This window comes from Sarcophilus harrisii, chromosome 5, assembly GCF_902635505.1.
Source record: "Sarcophilus harrisii chromosome 5, mSarHar1.11, whole genome shotgun sequence".
NCBI classification, from domain to species: domain Eukaryota; kingdom Metazoa; phylum Chordata; class Mammalia; order Dasyuromorphia; family Dasyuridae; genus Sarcophilus; species Sarcophilus harrisii.
The window spans coordinates 138655913-138679614 of NC_045430.1; the positions used below are offsets into that span (position 1 = coordinate 138655913).

The following is a 23702-nucleotide window of genomic DNA, read 5'->3' on the forward strand; positions in this document are numbered from 1 at the left end:
CTCTGTCTAAATAATTAAATATACAGTCCACTGGAGAAGGGAATGGCAGACCACTCCACCAAATTTGCCAAGAAAACCACAATGGACAGTGGTTCACAGGGTTGAGAAGAGTAGGACATAAATGAACAACAGAATATATGCTGGGCTTAGAGAAGACACCTTGGATAAGGTCAATTGCCATTATTATTATATATATGACCATGACCAAGTTCCTGGAACACTTGAATTTTGATTTTCCCTCTTGTGTAATGGGTATAATAACATCTGTAGTACTGCCCATTGAGGATAATTATGAGGAGCACATGGGACAATGTATATAAACTACTTTAAAAATGTAAAAGTGTTATACAAATGAGAGCGATCACTACTATATATGTGTGACCCATACCACAGTTCCTCAAAGGTTGTTAGTAATATTGATAAAGTCATATGTTGATAAATATATGTATATACAACATATGTGTGAAATATATATACAAAATACCTATATATAAATATGTATATACATATATACATATATATGATACAAAATCAGATTTCACTGAGACCTGTCAGTTCAGTGCACATTAAATTGTAATTTGCACTAAAATATTTGTAATATTGTAATATTTTTCATTAGATAGCATATAGGAATTAAAAAGAGAATTAGTGGCAAAAAGAAGAGGGTATAAGATGGGATAGATATAAATTCAGACCATATCTCTGCTGATATATTATCTGTTTTATTTTAGCTAGTTAAAGGAAATGGCCAATGCAAATGATTATGTTCACAAAGTGAATTTTCTAGTGACATGTCTAGAAATGTAGGGTGAGGACAGGAAGGACCTCTGATCGCTATATCACTGAAGTAAACTAGTTTTATATGTATATTTCTTTTTTATATCATATCCAAAATAATATGACATTTAAAGATAAGATAAAAACAGACACATGCTTAACATAGTGAAGTAGATAGTATTATATGCCATAGGTGAGAAGATTACAATAAGATTACAATGATTTTATTGGAAATTGTTGATTGTCAATATTTGCTTGGATATATTACAAATAACTGTTTATAGATTTCATTGGAAATATACTGACATTGAGGAACTTTTCATTGTCTGAACCATGTTTTTAGAGAAGAGTTGGTCAATCTCCAGCATAATTTCAGTATATTTTTTTTCTATAAATGACATACTTGCACATTAAAAACTACAATCATAATGGAAAAATGTTCTTTATAATAGCCCATTTTAAACACATTGTTAAGCACTAATAAATATTTTCTTTCTTTTTTTTTTTTTTAAAGAATGACATGGGAGGGCAGAGAATTTTAGTAAATAAATGGAGCACTTTCCTTAAGGCTAGATTGGTTTGCTCAGTGCCTGGAATGAATGGAATTGATACTCACTTTGATGAATTAGGTAAGTACCTTAGGTGGAATTAAAAGTTACTCTAAGACATGTGTTACAATTGTGCCATCCATTTGGAAGCAACATTTAAAAACAATTGGTTTTGTGTAAATGTAATATATACTTGTTTTAGAAGGATTTTCTAGTTGCTGTAATCCAGATATATTTATCCACTATCAGTAATTTTTGGTATGGAACCAAAAATCTGGTCCATTCAATTAGCCTGGGGCCAATATTTCTGGTTTCTTTCCATGTGATTCCACCATATAGACAAGCTATAAAACATCAGATTAAGTATATTTTTAGTTTGATATGATTTGCATATGATTGTATAATTTCCTAAGACAAAGCAAAGCATTTTAAAAGTTTATAAAATTTATAAACTATCTTACATCAATAAATTCACATGACATTGAATAATATAATATTATTTAAAATAGAATGATTATTAGTACTTGGAAATATATTTATTCTGTTTTAATTTTGTAGAGGATATTTTTTTGCTACAAACAAGAGATAATAAGAATCCAGTGATATTTGGACTCTTTAATACAACAAGGTGAGTAATAAAAAAAAAGGTATATGAATTTTCATGACTCTTATCACCAAGGTTTCTACCTTGAGTTCTTTGTAACTTTTTCTGTTTTATACCCTACATCTTACCAAACATTAAGTCTTTATTCCTTCACAGTTATAAATACACACACATACGAATATGTATATATGTATGCATATTACACACACTGATTCCTTTTTGCTTCCAAAATCCCAATCCCAATAAAGAAGCTTATTAATGACTACTTTGCTTCTTAAGCTTCCATATTCTACCCTTAAATTCATAATTTTGTAGAAATTTCAGAATAATGCTCCTTGAACATAATCTTGTTTAAGATTGATTCTGTTTTACCTTTCATATCAGATACTCTCCATTCTTACATTCAAACCCTTCATGTCCATCATTCCAATCTCATATCTACTTATGCTCCAATACTCTCTGTAATTTAATTTTATTAATTTCGTAATTGTTTCCAACATTTATTTGCTCCTACTAAGTGTGTAGTTTTCATCTTTTGTTCCTTTTTCCTGGTGTTGCTTTCTCTTAATCCTTTGCATAAGCTAAAGTATTTTTCTATATACCCATGAATACTTTTAAAAATCACTATCCCTAGAATGACTTATCAAATTGATTTCCCATTATGAGCATACTTATATTCTGTTTTTCCATTTTTCTCTTTTGTCATTTACAAATATAAAAGCTTGTATTTCCTTACCTTGTAGTTCTTTCTAATTTCCCTTATGATATTTCCCTAGATTTCTTAAGTGCATGTTTCATCTGCTTATGAACATTTAGTCCCTTCAGGGTTGGGACTGTGTTCTCTATTCTTGCAAATTACCAAATAGCATATATTGCCCAAAGGCACTACATTTAACTGATAGGACAGAGTCAGTTAAAGAAATGTTCCAGTTGAAAACTACAACAAACAATTTAATTTAATTTTCCTGACTTCCATCTTGTATAGATGAAACCTAATAAATAATAAATTCAATAGAAGCAAGTGGATGTGCCCAAAAGATAATGATAAGGATCTCGAAAAATTTACTTTTGTCTCCTTAACAGAAGTGAAATTCTCTTAAGTATCTACTCCTTTTCCAAGATAACTCTTTGTTAACTATGTTAAGTCTTTATTTTGGCATCTCTGATAAGATACAAATGTACTTTGACCTGGGTATCAAAGTTAAAAATCATCATTTGATGAATTTCACTAGTTTGGATCAAGGTCAGATTTGGTGGGCCATTGTATTGCTAATGCAATTAATACTTGAGTATAACCTTGGGCTAGGCTTTTAAAAGGAGAATTGGAGAGAAAGCTCAATTAGAGATGATAGAACCAGAAGTATAATTGAGATAAAGAAGCCATGCTGACTCTTAATTCCTGTCGGCTTTTCCAGCAAATAATTGGCTTAAGGGAACATGTGGCCATAGGAGAGTTGAAACAACATGCCCTCAGAGATGGCAATAGATAGAAATAGTGATGGAGAGAATAAGAAAAACTAGAAATCCATGATCAGTGAAGCATAATTTGTCATCTTTCCTTTACTTGGGATCATTGAGGACATTTTAAAGACTTCTTGAGTACAGAAGAGAAGATTTTGGTGGATATTCATGGGAAAGTACACCAACTTTGAAGTGAGAGCTAGATTTTTATCCTGCTTCCATCTTCTTGTGAGCTGAGGGACTTTAGGAAAGTTACTTTTTATTTTTATCTTAGTTTTCTTATCCATAAAAATGAGTCTAAATAGATATTTTTTAAAGATTCTTTTCAGCAATCAATAATTTCTCTGACTTCTCTCATAAAATTTGTAATGTATACAAAAATTTTATTCAACTTACAGTATAAACATGTTCTGTTACATTAATAACCTATTTTTTCTCTGTTCTCTTTCTGAAACATTTTTAATACATTATGTTTAATAGCATAATATTTGCATGTCATATTATTTTCAGATGGTTAGTTTCTGGCTGACTTTATGATTAATTTGAGGTTAGTCTAATATTTTTGTTTTCCTTAAAAGATTGAGTGAATTAGTGAATATATCAAAAAAGCAGAGCTGACTTTATCATTTCACTTTTTCTATAGAACATAAGCTTTTTGAGGGAAAGAACTTTTTTATTGTTTTGTCTTTATGTTTCCAGTTTCTAGCACAGTACTTGGTCCATAATAAGTGCTTAATAAATGTTTAGCAAATTGATTGAAAGGGAGTACATTTTTTTCTGCTGTTATCTTAGTTTGAACATAGTCAAAGAAGTCTGAGCAAAATTTTAATATCAATCAATAAAATTAATTTCCAGTCAGTTTTTTGGCAGCTTGGATGTTTCTGTCTCTGTCAAGAGACATTTTAACATTCTTGAAACATTTTAAATAAAAAAAGTGTTGTTTTTTTTTTTTTTCATATGTGTGTATTCATGACATTCAATAGTTTGGGTTGTGTGTGTGTCTCTGTGTGTGTCTGTGTGTGTGTGTTTTAGAAGTCACACAAATCAAAATAAAGAATCTCAGAAGGTGAAGAAATAAAATCATTTGGCAAATTCAAGTCAATTAAAATAATTTACACTTAAAATAGCTACATTTAAGGGGGAAAGTTTGTTTAGAACTTGAAAAATTATTTTACTTTGAAATTTCACTTTGATAGCTTACATCAGACCTAAAAAATAGGAAACATGAAAAATCAAGGAATTTGAAGAGGTCCTTACAAATTGAATGAATACTCAATTTATTTTGATAATACCTTGTATTTAATTCTTCTAGAATCAAAAAGGTTGACTATATAGTCTCTTGAAGTTTTTTTTTTTTCTAAGAGAGTTATTTATTTAGCATTTTCTTTTTATTTTCTAGTAACATATTCCGGGGATATGCCATATGTGTCTATCATATGTCAAGTATCCGAGCAGCTTTTAATGGACCCTATGCACATAAGGAAGGACCTGAGTACCACTGGTCACTTTATGAAGGAAAAGTCCCCTACCCAAGACCTGGTTCTGTAAGTTTAATTATCTAGTTTTGGAGAAAAGTATTTTTTAGTTTTTAAAATATATTTCTTTCTATAGTAAACATTTCTTTGTATTATTATTTATTTAATTGTTTAAAACAGCATATGCTAAAAATCATATTTGAAAAATAAAGAGCCAAGTCTTTCTTCTGTATGAAATATCTTTCATAATCTCAATTTATCCCCTCCACAATATTTTATTTTTTTTATTTATTCTCTATGTGCTTTTATATCTGTTCAAAACAAAGAACAGAGTCAAACAAAATTAAGTTCTACCTTTGACACAATATATAAGCCTTTTTGAGAAGAGTCATCTAATTAACTACTTCAGGGTAGGAACTACTGTTATTATTTTATTTTATTTTTGCTTTTATTTTCCCAGTGCCTGATACAAAGTAGGCACTTAGTAAATGCAAATGATCGATACGCACATATTTATTGAACATTTATTATTTGCCAAGAAATGTGTTTGGTGCTGGAGATACATTTAAAAATATATAACACAGTGCCTACTTTCACAGAATGCATCCCAGGATGAAATTAGTCCACAAGGATTTGTTAAGTACCTGCTATCTGTGCTCAGTGATAAAGATGCACTATAAAAGAGGACAATTATAAAAGAAAATATTAAAAAGTTCCTTTGATCAGTAGTTGATACCTATTATGGAAAGGGGGTATTTTATTTTCAGAATTTTGGTTATATGAAAATGAATTATAGTAAAACAGAGGAATTTTGGCTTAATGGATATTATTTATAGTTCTCATCATCTGATAAATGACTACTAAGTAATTTTTTTAGCCATACAATCTGGTAATGACTATAGAGGGAAATGTTTTGGGTTTTGTTTTAAGGTTAAAAAGTTAACCATGCTGATGAAATCCCTGATTCTGTTTTGAATTTACCATTAAATTTTAGCTAACTAGATCATCTCAAATAAATATGTTTGAGAAATTTTAAGAAAGACTGAAATGTAATAATTAACTTTTAAAAATTTCATATACCTTTCTACACAACAGCCTACACATGTTGTGGCTGAATCAAGCACAATTTAAGTAAGCTTTCTCTGAGTCTCTTTGAGAGAATTATCATCTCTTGTAATAGCATTGCAGGATTTATAGGTAGAAGAAATCTTAGGCCTCATCCACCAGTGAGGAAACTGTAGCATAGAAAGGTAGAGACTTGCTAATAAGATCATTCTTGTTGTATGGCAAACCTGTGATTCAAAATGAGTTCTGCATCTTATAAGTCCTTATAGAAGTGGGAAAGCAAATCTACAAGGACAGGAAGCTCCACTATTTGTTTTTGAATTGGTGCTACTGAGAACGTTTTTGCCTGTCCATTCTAACTTTTATGGCTTCAGTTGGAACGAGAGTCTACAAAATGGTTATGTTTTGTATTATGTGCCTTGAGGACAACTAAGTTGGAAAAATGCAGGATCATTGTATGTGTTATGTGGTCCATGGAAAGCAAACATTTAACTTGTCATACAATTCAAACTCCACTCTTTTATGAGGGCCTGGTGAAATTCCATCACTCTGTTGATTACACAATTACTTGGAAGTCCAAGTAGAAACCATTTTTGCAGAGCCAAACCAAAAGTGGAAACAAACGTTACTTCTTCTTAACAAGTGTAAGACTTTACTATTTCAATCACTGTCTCCTACTAGCTTAAAATTATTATTTCCAGTAAGACATAAAGTGTATTTTGTTTCACTCTATTGATTGAAATTACAGTTTAAACTAAGGGAACTTACTCCTGTGGGTTTGCTAGAAATGCTTCCTAAAACCACATGGTCTTAAAAGAGATTTGGAGGAAGTGACTGGTTCCTGAAATGCTTCCAAGATGGATATAAATGGTTTCAATTATAAATCATAAAAATATGCTAAAGTGAAAAATTCATGCTAAATTAAGAAGCATTATCTGATTTCTTAGCAAATAATTGAAAAATAATCGGTTTATGAAATAGAACTTTTTGCAAGCTTTTGTAATCAGTAGACTCCTGATTACATGAGAATTAGAAAAATTCATCAAGAGAAATTTACCAAGTTGCTGGTCCTTCAAAGAAATGGGCAAACATAGGGACACTTTAATGATAAGGTAGAAATTACAATGAAATTTAATGCTGTTGAAAATTCCATCCAATAATTCATGGGTAGTGCTGCACATTTCATTTTAAAATATGTTTAATTTTCTTACTTCATCTTAGAATTAGTGAATTAAGACTAATTTTAGCGCTAAAAGTTTCCTGTTTTCTCATTTTATTTGGCTCATTCAAAAATGACATTTCTTGCAAATTCTAGCAATTAATTAGAGTCTTTCTTAAAAGGAAAAAAAAACACTTAACAATGCTGGATTTTAGATATCATTGCTTTTTGCATGTCTGAAACGCTATTCTGTATAACATAATTGGGGTCATCACAATGATGGTCATTATATTAAAAAGGGGTGTCTCTGAGTATGAAATCACATTTTCATGCTTTCTAGCACAATCATTGTCATAGTGATGTGACTGCTATTTGAGGAGGAATTTCTAAAAATATTAAACTTTCTTTTGGGAGGGGGGAAGCAGAGGAAGTCTTAGAATCAAGACTGGGATATATGCATTTGCAAGTAAATTTACAATATTAATTTTTTTTCAATTTAAACTAATATGAGAAATTTTTATTTTGTGTTGTTTCTTCCATTAAAAAGCAAACTCTATCCAAACAGGAAATTACTGCATTTAATTTTTTGAACCTTATAATGTTTTATGTACATCTCTAATTGTGAGCTTTACATGATTATCATCACCACCTCCTAAAGCTTGTCTCACTTTTGCTGAAGAGGATCTTTATTTATTTAAAAGCATCTCTAAAATGTGTGTTAAAGTGACTGAGCACAGCCTATAATCTCAAATTGGTCCTATAGAGATTTAATGGAAACATAGGAGAATGTTACCATGGTAAAACAAACAAACAACAACAAAATTTAACTCTAAACTTTATGTCTTCATAGTGTGCCAGCAAGGTGAATGGGGGAAAATATGGTACCACTAAGGATTATCCTGATGAGGCAATCCGGTTTGCAAGAAGTCATCCACTAATGCATCAGCCTGTGAAACCTGTTCATAAGAGGCCAATCCTGGTAAAAACAGATGGAAAATATAACCTGAAACAAATAGCAGTTGATCGAGTTGAAGCTGAAGATGGACAATATGATGTCTTATTTATTGGCACAGGTAAAAAAAAATGCATGCAATGGAGGTCTTTAAATTGTTATTTTAAAGATAATGTAATAATTAAAATGATGAGGGAACATCCCTTGACACTCTCTTTGCATACTCATTTCATCAGTTTCCTAATACTGGAATAATATAATTCTATAATTATTATATGTAATATAATAATAATGATTTATAGAGTACTTAATATGTGCTAGGCACTGTATTACTTAAGCACTTTCATTTGAATCTTACAACAACCCCATTGTTATTATTATCCTCATTTTTATTGTTGAGAAAGCTGAGGCTGATTGAGGTTATTTGAGTCCTGTTAACCAGTGTCTGAGATCTGATTTGAAGACAGGTATTCCTGACTCCAAGACTATCCCCCATACCACTCTACCTGCCTCAGTGAATGGAAAACAAGGGGAAGATGAAGTTTTCTGCAATAGAGCATAGAACTGGGAATGGGAAGGAGGAAGGGGGTACCTATCAGCCTTAGATGAACAATTCTTAAGAAAGAAAATGGGAAAACAATGTCAGTTCCAAATAACAGTTCAGGAGAAATTGAAATGTGGTATATAAATCAGGAAGATGGCATCTTCGGTCAGATCCCACAAGATGGCTGAGGCTTTTGACTGGTTGGTGAATTTTCAGATTCTTTAACAAATTCCATTAAGGGAAAAAGATTGATTTGAATTTAAAACCACCAAGACCCTTGTTAAAGGAAAGTGAGCCTCTAGAACCAATTTTGTCATGTGCTACTCAGGATCTTTCCAAATCAATGTTCATAATTTTAAAGAAGGGTAGGCCAGAAAGAGAAGTTAATGAACAGGTTTTATTTGTGTCCCCCCCCTGCTAATCAAGTATCTTGCAAGTATTTACTGAATTAAATGGATGATCTTATAGAAAATAAAAACACTGAAGTGTTTTAAAATATATTTTAAAAATACTCAGAGAAACCTTTAATAACTAGCTCTTCAAAAGGGGGAAAAAGTATCTGCATGATACACTTTTAAATTTAATCTTCATTATTCACATTTTCCATCAACTTCTTAAGTTTCGACAATCAGCAAACAATAAATCATGCCTTAAGTTGTAGCACTGGTGATTTATGAGGTATAAATGCTTATATTGCAAATGCACTGTCTCTAGAACAGCCCCTAGACATTTTCCTCGCTGAGCCATGCACATGGTCTGCTGCTCCTCCTTTATCTTCCAGAGTGTGATTTGAAGATACTTGGAATATATTATTATTTTGTAGAATTGAATTAAAGTTCTTACAGACAGATTTATAAATCTCAACTTTTCCCCTGTCTAGAACAAAAATGACTTGCATTTAAAATTGCTCTGTTATAAATAAATTTATTTGATATGGTACAAAATTAATTTGTTTCTCCCAGAATTTATTCATATACTCTTATAAAAATGATAATGAAGAAAGGTGTTCATATCTGTATCTAGTATAAATTAAGGTAATAATTTCTCTAGTTAATACTAATAGTCTTTGTGTTGACTGTTAAGGGTGACATACATGGTGGTTATGGCTCTGATAATAATTGATTATTGATAATAATTATGGTAAAAATCAATGTAATGAATTGCAAAAGTATATTTAATATATATATATACATATATATATATTTATTTACACTTTAAAAACAAGTTATAGTCCATGCTACTGATTCTTATTTAGAGCAAACTACAAAGTAAATAAAAATATATGAATACAAAAATATTAAAAGTCTACTTAAAAAAAGTATCTTATGATTTTTAGGAAAAACATAAAGACATGTTTAAATTGAAAATGACATATATTAAGGAATTCATCAAGTATCCAGTTAATATGATCATATATACAAACACTTTTACATCTCAATACACTAGTACATGTTACTTCTCAAGCTCTGTAGGAAAATAAATTATCATAGCAGATGCTCTTTATTAGAGTCAATATCTTCCCTGTTATATCTTTAATCACTCAGAGAGAGAGTTGAATGTATGAAGACATTGGTATGTAACCAAAATATAGTTTATCATTTCAAATGAAGGCCATGCTGTCACAGTAATATTTTATTTAAAAAAAAAATGGGAAAACACTCCATTGGGTTTCTAGAAATTGGCATCTGACAATTCTGTTGGTATCTTTCTCTTTTATTCATTGTATACAGTAAATGTTGATATGTTTAGTTTTGTGTATGGAGTACCAAAAGAAATATATTAGATTTCTATAACACTCAAAAATGTAGTTGGCCAGTAGCATCTTATTAGGCTTCTAATAACATATGAATGTTGTATACTAACAAGTGAAATATTTGACAAAGTATTATATAACAATAATAATTATTATACAATATTACATATTGTATAATATAATGTAACATAGTATATAATTCTAGGAAATATTATATAATAAATGTATAATAGTGAAAAAATGTGGAATAGACACTATGTTGATAAATAATAGAATCTGAGTACATTAGCAATAGAACAGCCCAATAATATTATTTTACCAAAGAACTCAGTACATATCCTTTCCTTCCCATTAGGTTATACATACTGTGTGCCCCCCAGACCTACCACAATATCATGTGTAGAGAAAATATTTAGTAAGCTAATATTAAATAAATATTTATATTTTACTTTAGTATTTAAAGAGATTCATTCATCCTCTTAAATTTAATATTGAGAATTTCTTCAAGTTAACTATTAGGGAAAAGAGTTGATATAAAATAGGTTTTAACTTATGAGTTAAGAAGAAATGCCTTTTTATCAACTAGAGAGCTGCATTAGGTCTGAATTCCAATTCTTGTTTATTCTTTGTTTTTAAACTACTATCTGGAAAATCCATCATATAATTTGTATTGAAATGTGATTTACTTTCTTTTTGAGTCATATTGTTTATATTATTTTATTCAATGCTTATATTTTGAATGAACTTGTATTTATTTGGCTTTGGCATATGTGAAAATTTTAAAAATAATTGTTTCTTATATAATCTTCAGGTAATTTTTCATAATAGTAAAACATTTCAAATATGAACATTTTACACAAAGCAATTTTGTCAATATTTCAATGAAGTATAATTCCTATCTAAACTAGAAATAAAGGAAAGTTACAGTTTGAGTACATCAAAATTCAATATGAATTTTAGAAGAATGTTAAGAAAAAAGTTCAAAGAACAAAAATAAAATTGGGAATAGGCACTCTGAAAGTGTATTTCTAAGAGAGAATTCATTATAAGAACCCAGACTTCAGAAAGGGCGATGTAACTCTTTTAGAAATACTCTTAAATGGTTTCTAACATTTTGAGATTATATTTTCAACCATTTCAGCCATTATATATTCAACCCATTTCCTCTCTGTGTTTATGATATTACCTTTAAAAAACTCTACATAGAATTCCCCCCCTCCAACCTTTATAGCAGTTTTGAAGGATTTTAATGGAAAAAAAAAAAAAACTTTAGATGACAACAAAGTAAAAGTATATAGGAAAAACTGGAAAAGTAAAGTATTTTAGCTTTTATATTGTGACTGTGAGTCATGGAACACAATAATGTTCAAAGAATTAAGATTGGAAATTAACTTAAAGGCAATGAAGTGGAGCAAGATGGATATGGAAAACCCACAATACATTTTTAAAAAGGAATTATAAAAGAGAAGCAGAGCTAAGTGTGATCCAAGAAATGCATTTGCAGCAAGGAGATGGTCTAGTCTTATTAGGCAAGTAAAGGATTATTATGAGTGATCTGTGTCCTCCATTGATATCATTGAGATGTAAAAACAACCAAGGAAACCCTCTCTGAGTGATAGCATCCCAGATCTTTACAATTCAAGAGATCATTTTTGTATTTTTGAGTATAATGGAAAGAGTGCTGGATTTTAAGGGACAGGAATTATGACACCAACTCTAATACTTATTCACTACGAAGTAGTTTGAAGGGACTGATTCCAATTAACAATGAACTGACCAACTTGATTTTTTGAAAAGATATAAACATGAGAAAGTAACAATGGGCAAAATTGGAGTGTGATACGTTAGAGTAAAGATGGTATCAAAAATGCTAATGCTCAGATAAAATAAAGGGATAGGAGAGATAAGTGTGTGTGTGTGTGTGTGTGTGTGTGTGTGTGTGTGTGTGTTTTAAATTAGATTGGAAGGAAGCGAATCATCTTCAATTCTAGAGATGAATATGATATGACAAACAAGAAAAAACAGAGCTGCTCATTTCTTGTTTTGCTTCTGTTTTTTCTAACAAGGAGAAGGACTTTTGCACTGGAAATGACAGAACAAAAATGTCTAACAGGGAGTTCAGAGCCAATATTCTAAGAAGATAGTAATGAGATCACCAAGACATCCTTTGTAAATTTGAATTACCTGACCAAGATGATTTAACATCTTAAGAACGTGGACTAGCACCTACAGTTGTTTAGTCAATTAGTGCTATTTGAATGGTCATGGATTTTCTAATGGTCATGAAAAATCAGAGAGCTATCTCAGAATTATGGAAGATCAAAAAAAATAGATGTGATGACAAATTTTAGGCAAGTGAATTTAGTTTCAATTACTGGGGATATACTAATGGGTTGTCAGAAAGATGGTTAATGATCATGTAGCAAAAGAAATAGTAATTTTAAAGAATTAAAGACTTTAACAATAATTGATCATGCTAGACTATCATTCTTTTTGTTCTTTTTAAAAATAGAATTACAAAACCAATAAGTCATAGAAATGTTTAGTTATAGTTTGACTAAATTTTGGCTAAGAATTTCATGAAGCCTTTTAAAGTGATTTTGAGGAGAAATGTAAACTAGATTAAAAAAATAATACTTTTAGTTAGATTAAGATATAATTTAATGACTAGTTTTGAAGAGTGTTGGTGTTGCTTCAACCATCAGGAGTTCTTTTGTGGAATATACTAGCAATATGTTCTTGGCCCTCTTATTAAAAATTTTCTTAATAACTTAGATAAAAGCATTGAAGACATCCTTGCCAAGTTTGCAAAAGACATAAAACTGAGAAGGATAGAATTTCAAAATATCATGACATGCTGAACTTAACAGGATTATATTCATTGGTAATAAATGTAAAGGCATACATTTGCATTCAACAAATCAATTTATTTTATACAGTATAATAATGTTTATGTAGCACTTAACTTTGTTTTAGGCACTGTGCTAAGCACTTTATAATTATTATTTCATTTGATCCTCACAACACAGATGAGGAAACTGAGGCACAATTTAAAAAGGCTATTTTGGAAAAACTGGAAAATGATATATCAGAACCTCGGCATAGACCTACATCTCACATCCTATACTAAAATAAGGTCAAAATGGGTCCATGATTTGGGAATAAAGGATGTTAGGAGAGCAATGGATAATTTACCTCTCAGATGTTTGGAGAAGGGAAGGATTTATGACCAAAGAAGAATTAGAGAACATAAAGAAAAGACAAATGGATAACTTTAATTACATTTAATTAAAAAGGTTTTACATAAATAAACCCAACATAAACAAGATTAAAAGGGAAGTACAGAGCTGGGAATTTTTTTTTTTTTTTATATTCAGTATTTCTGATAAAGGCCTTACTTCTAAAATACATAAAGAACAGTGTCAAATTTATAAGAACAAATTTATAAGAATCCAATTAATAAATGGTAAAAGGAAATGAACAGAAAATTTTCAGATGATGAAATTCAAGCTATCTATAGTTATATGAAAAAATACTCTAATTCACTATTCACTAAAGAATTATCACAAAATAATTACAAACTAAAACAATTCTGAGATACCACCTCATACTTCTCATATTGGCTAAGAAAGGAAAAATAATGATAAATGTTGGAGAGAATATGAGAAAACTGGGGCACTAATATATTGTTGGTGGAGTTGTGAAATGATCCAACCATTCTGGAGAGCACTCCGAAACTATTCCCAAAGGACTATAAAACTGTCATACCCTTGACCCAGTAGTGCCACTACTGGGCTTGTATCCCAAGGAAATTATAAAGAAGAGAAAAAGACCCACATGTGTAGAAATGTTTTTAGCAGTTCTTACTGTGGTATCAAAGAATTGAAAAATGAGTAAATACCTATCAATTGGGGAATGGTTGAACAAGTTGTGGTATATAAAGATAATAAAATATTATTGTTCTATATAAAGTAATGAACAAGCTGATTAGAAATGGCTAGAAAGATTACATAAACTGATGTTGAGCAAAACAAGCAGAACCAGGAATACAATGTACACAATAACAGCAATAATGTATGATGATCAACTATGAAAGACTTGGTTCTTCTTAATGGTTCAGTGATCCAAGGCAATTTCAATAGACTTTGGATTAAAAAAAATATCATCTGCATCCAGAAAAAGAACTATGGAGATTAAATATAAATAAACACATGTCATGTTCACTTCTTTTTTCTGTTATTATTTTCCCTTCCTGGTTTTTCCCTTTTGTTCTGATTTTTCTCTCCTAACATGATTCATAGAGCAATGCATATTAAAAGCTAATTAATTAAATTTTTAAAAAGAGAAAAAAAAAAGGATATTGTTAAACTGGAGAGCATGCAGAGAAAGGGAAGTAGGGTAATAAACATCTTGAATCCATGTCATCTATGATATGATTGAAGGAAGAAGAGTCATGAAATCTGTCTTCATAGGAAAGAGGTTATATCTGTAAGGCTAATTTATTTTGATGTCATGAAAAAATTTCCTAATAATTAAAACCATCTAAAAGACCTACCCTTGGAGATGGAAAGTTTCCCCCTCATTAGAAACCTTTCAAAAGAGTCTGGATCTCACTTTTCCAATGTTCCCAGTATGAATTATTTTTGTATATAGGTTAGAGGAGATAGCCACTGATCACTTCCTGTGAATTTGCAGGAAATTATACAGATCTTAATTTATTCATCTATAAATGTAGAAAATAATATTTCAACTAGTACTTCATAAGGATATTTTAAGCAATACATTTGGCAAAGTATAAAGCATGATATAGGTGTAGGTTATTGCTATAAGATGTTGCTATCATTTAAAATAACAAATTTTTGCTATCTGTATCATTATTATTGCTTTAGTATATCTGTGATACCATAGACCAACAAACTTCTTTTATTGTCACTAAACTCATATAGTGAAAGCAAATAATCTGTAATATATTACCTTTTAAAATTTAAATTGTCTTTTTAAAGAAAATGATTATTTCTTTGCTTTCCCCACCAATGAAAAAGAAAAAAGGAGAAAAAGAAAACATTTAAAAATATGAAATAAAGTCCCATTTTGATCATGTTCAAAAGTAGCTATTATATTCTACATATTGAGTCTATCGCTATGGACTTCCCCGTCAGGAGCTGGATAACATATTTCAAATGGTCTGTTGCATTATGGTTGATCATTGATCAAAATTCTCAAATCTTTCATAATTGCTATTTTTTTTTTACAGTTTTTTTATTATGTAAATTATTTGGCTGGTTCAGTTCACCCCCCCCCCCCAAAAAAAAGCATATTTCCAGGGATGCACTTATATCAAAGAAGTGAAATAAGGCAGATTATCAAGTAAATATATTACCATTATCATCATCATCCTTTTTTATTATTTAATAGCCCATATCAGAAACTCTAGTTCATGTTCAATTTTATACTATATATAAGTGATAATGTATTGACATATATTGTATTAGTGACCTATGGAATATATGAATAATATACAAAGAGAAAGTCCAAGTGAAAATTAAGCTACTTTGGAATCTGTTATCTTTATTATTATGCACTGATAATAGACTGGGATACAGCCAGACAATTCATGCCAAATTAATTTATTTGACTATATCCTAGTAAATGACATTAAAATGTATTTGTATCCATTTATATGTATATATACATATATACATATATTTACGTGAATATATACATAGAATAACAACTGAGCTCTGTAGGTATGTGGGGATTTTTTTATTTGTTTTGTTTTAACTTTTTTTTGGGTAATATTAGGCATGATTTGGGGGGAAATGTGCTACAAAAGAGGGATTGTAAAGGGATTCTAAAATGAAATAAGCAAAATTCCTTTTTTTGATCTTGAGATATTTTTCTCTAATAATCACTTTGCATTTTTATTTGAAAAAACAATTGTCTTGCTTTCTCTTTCTTTTCTAGATAATGGCATTGTCTTAAAAGTAATCACAATTTACAACCAGGAAACAGAATCAATGGAAGAAGTAATTCTAGAAGAACTACAAGTATTCAAAGTATGTATGGATGACAGTAACTTTTTTAAATCAACAAATAATTAAACACTCATATCTTCCTAGAAATCTAGTCACAACATCAATTTATCCTAAATTATATATTATATTTCAAAAGAATTTGAAAATAGAAAATGTTAAAAATTCATATGTGATCTTTTTTTCTTGTAATATATTATGCAAAAAAGGAGAGTAGCATTTTACCAACATCAGTATTTTTAACGTATTTTATAACAAAAATAAAATAATGATACTTATTTCCTGATACATATGGAAATTAATCCCAATATTTTCTAGTTGTAATTTTTATAAAGATAATATAAATTTGAAGGAGCATTTTGGAAACAAATATCTTACCTCAAAAAAATTAATAAATACCAAAAGTAAAAATTTATTAATTTCCCTTAAAATATATTTATCATTTGGTCATTCTACTCTCTCATTCCTCTGCTTTTTCTTTTCCTCCACTCCAGAATGCTTCATAGAACATTCTTTCTGAAGGCTACATTCTAGGCTGCTTAGTACTTTCAAAGTGTTTCTGCATTTTTAAAAATACATGACTAGATCCTTTTGATGGTAGAAATGCGTGAAAATATGGGGTACCAGAAGTCTTAATGCTTATTTGAAGCTAGATTTAAAAAACTATTAAACCTTAAAACTTTTCTTAGATTTTTAGATTATCCTCTAATTTCATTGATTATAGAATAATATATCTTCTATTTTTTTTCCTTTTATTATAAAATTCTATTTATTTCCTTTCTAATTCTAAATTCTAAAATATCTTTTTTTTTTCTTATATTAGAAAACTATTTTATAAGAAAATGAGCTGTATATGTGAGTGTAAATGGATAGTCCCTAGCATCAGGTTTATTCTTTTTTTTTTTTTAAACCTTGCTTCAAATGCTTTTCCTTAAAATAATTCAGGGCAAAAATTTGAATTCTAATGAGGCAATACCTTTTCTAACTTCTTTCCATAGATAATATTAGTTGGGGGGGGCAGTTATAAAATGGCAGATTTTGGTCAACCATATAGAAATATTTTCCATATTATTCATTCAGAAAATATAAATGTGGTGGTGTACACCTAGAATGATTGCCTGAGGCAAGGAGTTTAGTTGCTTCACTTCTACATCAACAAAACCTTAAAAATGACATATAAATAAATAATAAGAAAATAATAATTAAGAAATCAAATTAGTTTATCCAAAGATTTCTTCCCCAGAATTGCACAAAAGATCAGCCAGAATTCCACTAGTAATAAGAAAAGTGGCCAAGCAGTACTGTACTCAAACAAGAAGGTAGCCTGTACTATATAGTCTGTATAAAGCCTCTGGAGTCAGAGGGTATAGGATCACATTCTGTCTACAGTACTGCTTATTTGATCTTGGGCAACTTATTTTGATCTAACTTCATATCAGTTTCTTTAATTGTGAATTGAGAGGATTGAATTAAGTTAACTTCAAGTTTCTTTTCAGCTCTAGATTTATAACCAGCCAGGCTGGTTAAATTATATACTGCTTTGTTTAGCAAAGCTGATATTTATATATTGCCTTGGGACAATTTTTTTTTTACCACTATTCTTTCCTTAAAATCATTTATTTAAAAGTTATATATTAAAAAAATAAATTGTGATCAACTTTTCCCTTTCAGCTTCCAGTTCCTATTATTTCCATGGAAATTTCTTCAAAAAGAGTAAGTATTTTTCACTGTGGACTAGTTACTATAAGTTGATGTATGATAATTAATGAGATTGAAAGTACATGTGTGTGATAATACAGCTACTTTCCAATGGAAAAAATAGCTGTTTGATTTTTTTAAATAGCATATAATTTAGTTCTTAATGAATATTTTTTGTCTGGTAGACAAATCTCTTTGTCCAGCAGAGAAATCTCTTCATGGGGAGTTTTTTACATCGATGAAATTACAGATACAATATGAGAAAAAGAATAAAGGACAATGGAAATCAACTTGCTGTCTACAGTCTACATAATTTGTCTATATTGCTTTTTTTTCCTCCTTGTGATCTTTAAAAGGACATTTGTAATTTTCTTAGATCATAGCAAAATTCTGTCTAGACATTGGATGGTAAAAGGATCATTTATTTCATTTTCATCTATTTCTCTAATTCTTAAGTGTTTTGATTCCCATTTTTTTTAAGTTTAGGGAGCAATTTTATAACTTTGTGAAGTGAAATGTTGCTATCCTTCATTTTTCGCTGAAGTAAGCATTACTGTCTCTTCCTACTCTCTTTAGAATTAGGACGTCAATATCCATTTCAGATTAAAAGGTTTAGGAGGGGAGAGGGAGTGCAGTATCATTAGTGGTTGGAAACTGTTCCAGTGGAAATCCATGCTGTCAAGGATATTCAGATGTGGGTCTCTGTGTTATAGGTTAATGGAAACTGTTCATTTTTGTCACTGGAGGTTCTTCCTTTTGATTTCTATAGCAACAGTTGTACATTGGATCTGAATCTGCAGTGGCCCAAATCCGATTCCATCAGTGTGATATGTATGGTACAGCTTGTGCTGATTGCTGCTTAGCAAGAGACCCATACTGTGCATGGGATGGTATATCCTGTTCCCGCTATTACCCAACTGGAACACATGCAAAAAGGTAAAAATGGTGGCTTCTCAATGACATATTTTGACATATACCATAATTATTTGATATATAAAACTTTCCTTCTCTAGAGAATGGTTACCAAAGGCTTGTCTTCTGAAGTTAAAAGATATTAAAATCAACCAATTTAAGTGAAGCTCAATGAAAGCATCTAGAACTATGTAGATAAAAAAAAAGATTGGATTTATTTTCTGTAAATTACCCTTGGATGTGTTAACTTATATCTAGTTAAATATTGTCATTGAGATGTTGAAATTAATTGCTATTTATATGTGTACAAATATGTTATAGACATAAATATTATATAACATACATAAAATATTACATCTCTGTATGTATTTTGTGTGATGTATATATTATATATATATATACAGAGACAGAGAGAAAGAGAGACAGTTTTATGGAGCTCTGGATCTAGAATTAGAAGATCTGGATTTGAAATTCATTTCTGTCGCTTAATGCTCATGTGATTTGGAGTAAGTCAAATCTCTCCCATAGGTTTCATTTTCCTTAATTGTTAAAATTAAGAGGCTGGACTAAATCTTATATTCCTAATGGACTTCTATTGGCCTTTTAATATATTAAACAGAAAGGACATGAAAAACCCTATACAGCACATGTTTATGCATATAAATAAATGTGTGTAAAGATTAAAGATATATATATGCATATATATTTATATAATGTGTATGTGTAATGTGTAAACCTATAATTTCCTTGATGTGATAAACTCTTGATATAGAAACTATCTCCAGATGCCAATCTAATTTAGATGTAGACTTACAGAGCTTCCTAGTCTCTGAGAAGTTTCATATGTTAGATGAAACACTTGATACCAAGTCTTCCTGACTCTAAAACCATTCTTTTTATGTTTTATACCCTGGCTTTTCATAAACTATTTTGCCCCCTTCGTTAATTATATTCTTATTTTCCCGTCTATAGGAATCTATTAAATTATTTTTAAAATTTACTTAGAAAAAAAGATAATTAAGAAAAACAGACATTTGTATCACTAGAGAATATGCAATACAAAAGATTTTGTAAGTCTAAAAAAGAGAGTCAATATGACATTATATGGAGGCATCTAGATGGCATAGTGTTTAGATTTCTGGGCCTGGAGTCAGGAAACTCCGAATTCAAATAAGACATCGGACATTTACTTGCTATGTGACCCTGGGCAAGTCACATAACCCCTATTTATCTCAGTTCCTCATTTGTAAAGTGGTGACTTGCTAGAAAAGAAAATGGTAAATGATCCCAGTTTTAGTAAAGTCCATATAACTATACAGTCTATATTACAAAGTCTATATAACTATATAGAGTTAAATATGACTAAGAACAAGAACCATAATGACATTATACAATCTATCATTACTAACTTTTGGAAGCCTAGAAATCTAGGTCTTCTTTCAGGGTTCCTTAGTAATTCTAAATAGCTGTATGATCATGGGATAACACATCCTCTCAGTGCTTCCAGCAACCTGCTAGACTTAATGAAATCATGAAAGAATAAGGATATGCATACATAATAGGAGAACTCCATGGTGATGAAATCAGAACTTCTCTAAAATAATAAAAAAATGTGACAAGTTACTTAAAATATGGTCCTGCAGTAAGGACAGAAAGGTTGACTATTCATTGCATGATCCAAAGTTGCATTTACATATTAAAATTACAAAATGAGTTTACAAAATTATTGGAAGAAAATGTTTTTCTTATTCTAAAAAGCATATGGAAAACAATAATGATCAGTAATTTTATATAGTTACATATATATATATAAAGATATAGCTTGATAATTACATCCTTATCTATGTAGATTAATTATGTATAAGTTCATGAACTCCCAGTACACATCTCTGTGTTAAATAAGATAGCATTCATCTCCATTCCATCTCTACCCCCAACCTTTCTTCTTATTATTTATCCCCATCTTTTTGTAGCAGTGAAGCTGGAGAGCCTCAAACTTAGTCCTAATTGCATCCAGAAGAAATTAAATCTTTAATTTATGAGATGACATTGGGGAGGCAAGGAAATGAATAAAATTTAAAAGTCGTTTAGATAAGACATGAAGTGAATGTTATGCACAAGCAGGAAAATAAATGATTTTTTAAGGGGGGAAAATCCTTCAAGATTCCAAAAGAACATTTTGTACTGGGGGCAGGGAGAATCAAGATAAACCGTGTCGAGAACTTATGAAACCAATTTATGGATGATGTCTTTCAAAAGCAGTGAAATGGATGGTGATAGCAGCAAACAGTTTGCATTCTAATTTAATTATACACATTACCTATGAAAATAATAAAGTTATATAAGTTATCTATAAAAATAATGGCTAGGTATAAAACATGTAGGAAATCACCTACTTCATATATTAGTCATTACCTCAAACAGGCATTTTATCCAGGCCAGTTTAGAAATTATAAACATTCTAGATTTAAGGAGACACATATGAGTGTATTTGGAGGAAAATGGTGTTAAGAAACTTATTTTCATATTTGAACTTGAGCACTTAATAGTGTAACCATAAGAAAGCCATGTGCTGGAAGTGCAGATGTAAGACTAATCTTCCTGATTCCAGACCCAGAAATCTATTATATCACACTGTGTCCCTCATTGCTGAGTGAGTGATATTTTGAATGAGTAAAGAAGTCTGACATCGATTATTTAAATCCTCACAGAATAACCTTGTGTGGAAAGTAGCTGCAAAACAATTTAATCAAATGTGCTGTGTTTGCGAAAGTTTTCGGAATTTACCCTTTACCTGGAAATCGATAGTCCTAAATGGCCTATACAGAAATTCCAGCAGAAACAGATGTGTCCACTTTTTTCCACCCAGCCTTGGATCAACTGCTGCTTGCCTTAGAAATCCATGCCTGGAAGGCATAAAAAGTGTTTAGATAAACATGAAATGGGGAAATGGCAAGCTACTACACATGAGGGATTCAAAGATTTAAAAGAAAAAAAAAACTAAAATAAATCCTGCATTTGCCCCATGTCCTCTATGCCAGCTGCTTCTAATCTGTTTCATTTGAAAGTGAATATTTTAACTCCTAGGCAAATGCATGACCTATGTAATTAATGAAACGTGTGACTTAATTCAGTTCACATGAAAGACAGAGGGATCTCCCTTCCCTGCCCCCACCTGAACTCCAGTGACTATAGTTCTGTATAGGTCTTTGCCATTTGGGTAACAGAAGAAGATTCCCTAAGTTTCTTCAACAGGAATCTTTTTGAACTCTGGGGTTTCTCAAGGAGCCAAGGTATTTCTTAATTCCTATGAAGTTATATGAACATTTTTTTAAAAATAGAAAATGATTAGTTTTCTAAATAAAACGATCCAAAACAAGATAAAGCAAAGGTATAAAGTGAGAAACAGTGGATTGTAGGTTTACTTTTACTTGTTTGATTTTTTTTTTACTAAGTATTTAGATATCTTTAACTTTTACATTGCCTGCATTTTCTCTGTAGTCCTCTTCTCACTTCCTATGAGAAAGCTATCCCATATTACAAAGTGCCTTTTTTTTTTTTTTAAGGAAAAAGAGAAAATAAACAAAATTAATAAATGCATTAAAATATCTGACAACATATGTAATATTACATAATGGTGTACCCCTGACTCTGTAAATTCGGACAGACTTTAACATCATAGCTCAAGAGCCAGCAAGGACCTCAAATGCCACCTGATCCTTAGAATATGATGCTGAATATGGTTAAGAATTGCCCATGCTCACAGAGGGAGTAATCATCAGCAACAGGAAAGTAAACATAGATCCTATAGACCAAGGGCCAGACATTGCTTTATTCACTCTGCAACACTACCTCCTTCCCCCAAGTGGTCTTAATAATCACTGCTTGATTGTAGTATAGTAGTATATAGTGTATACTTAGACAAACACATACACTGTGTATATTGTAATATATTCATCTAGTATGCCTATGAGGATTGTTGATAATTATCTGCTTTGGTGGAATAGTTAGGTTAAATAACTGATTAGTTCAAGGAAATAGTTTTTGGGACATGGTCCATCATGGAAGAAAGTACAGAAAGGGACTGAGAAAAAAGGAACAAAGAAGTCAGTGAAGATTTTCTTAGAGAAAGTTAAGTGGGTAGGATGAGGAATATGAGGAAATGTGAGAAGTTAAGGGATGTGAGCAAAAGTTTTACTCATTAACTTTACTAATTTTAGTTTCATAAAGTAGCAATAGAGATCTGTCAAATGGCTTCAGATTTTGTGAGCCATCACCTACCCCTAGAGGGGTCTTTGTGGATAAGTTCCAATACATGAAGAGAAAATTGTTTGCTTTTATAACAGATCATTTTTACTAAAGACCTGGCTAGAAGCATAAATTGAAAACTGGCTATTAAAATAAATAGTTCTCTGTTCTCCGAGTGAAAATGACCCCAAAGAGGAAAAATTAATATACAGCAAAAAAATCACTATATTCTTTCAAAATATACCAACTCTCTTGCTTTTCTGTTTTTTATCTGTAGCTCTCTTTGATAATGTTTCTAAATGGAAAATTTTTTAAATTTATCTAAGCCCCCAATACCAAAGCATTATTTAAAATTATTGTAATGAATTATTTATGAAATCACATAATACATTGCAAGTCTGTGAGAGATACCTTTATTTTAGTCTTCTCAATACTATTAAAACAAAATATCTTTATCATTTATTTTTATTCCTG

General features: G+C 30.4%; 1 protein-coding gene across 1 annotated transcript in view; it reads left to right on the forward strand.

Moving 5' to 3' along the window:
* Positions 1-23702, forward strand: part of SEMA3E (semaphorin 3E) — a 339675-nt gene that overhangs the window by 286766 nt on the left and 29207 nt on the right. The window contains exons 8-14 of the mRNA XM_031938651.1: positions 1292-1406; positions 1884-1953; positions 4790-4934; positions 7940-8162; positions 16303-16394; positions 18042-18083; positions 18838-19004. Coding sequence (XP_031794511.1) covers positions 1292-1406; positions 1884-1953; positions 4790-4934; positions 7940-8162; positions 16303-16394; positions 18042-18083; positions 18838-19004 — 854 coding nt within the window. The remainder of the gene's footprint in view (positions 1-1291; positions 1407-1883; positions 1954-4789; positions 4935-7939; positions 8163-16302; positions 16395-18041; positions 18084-18837; positions 19005-23702) is intronic.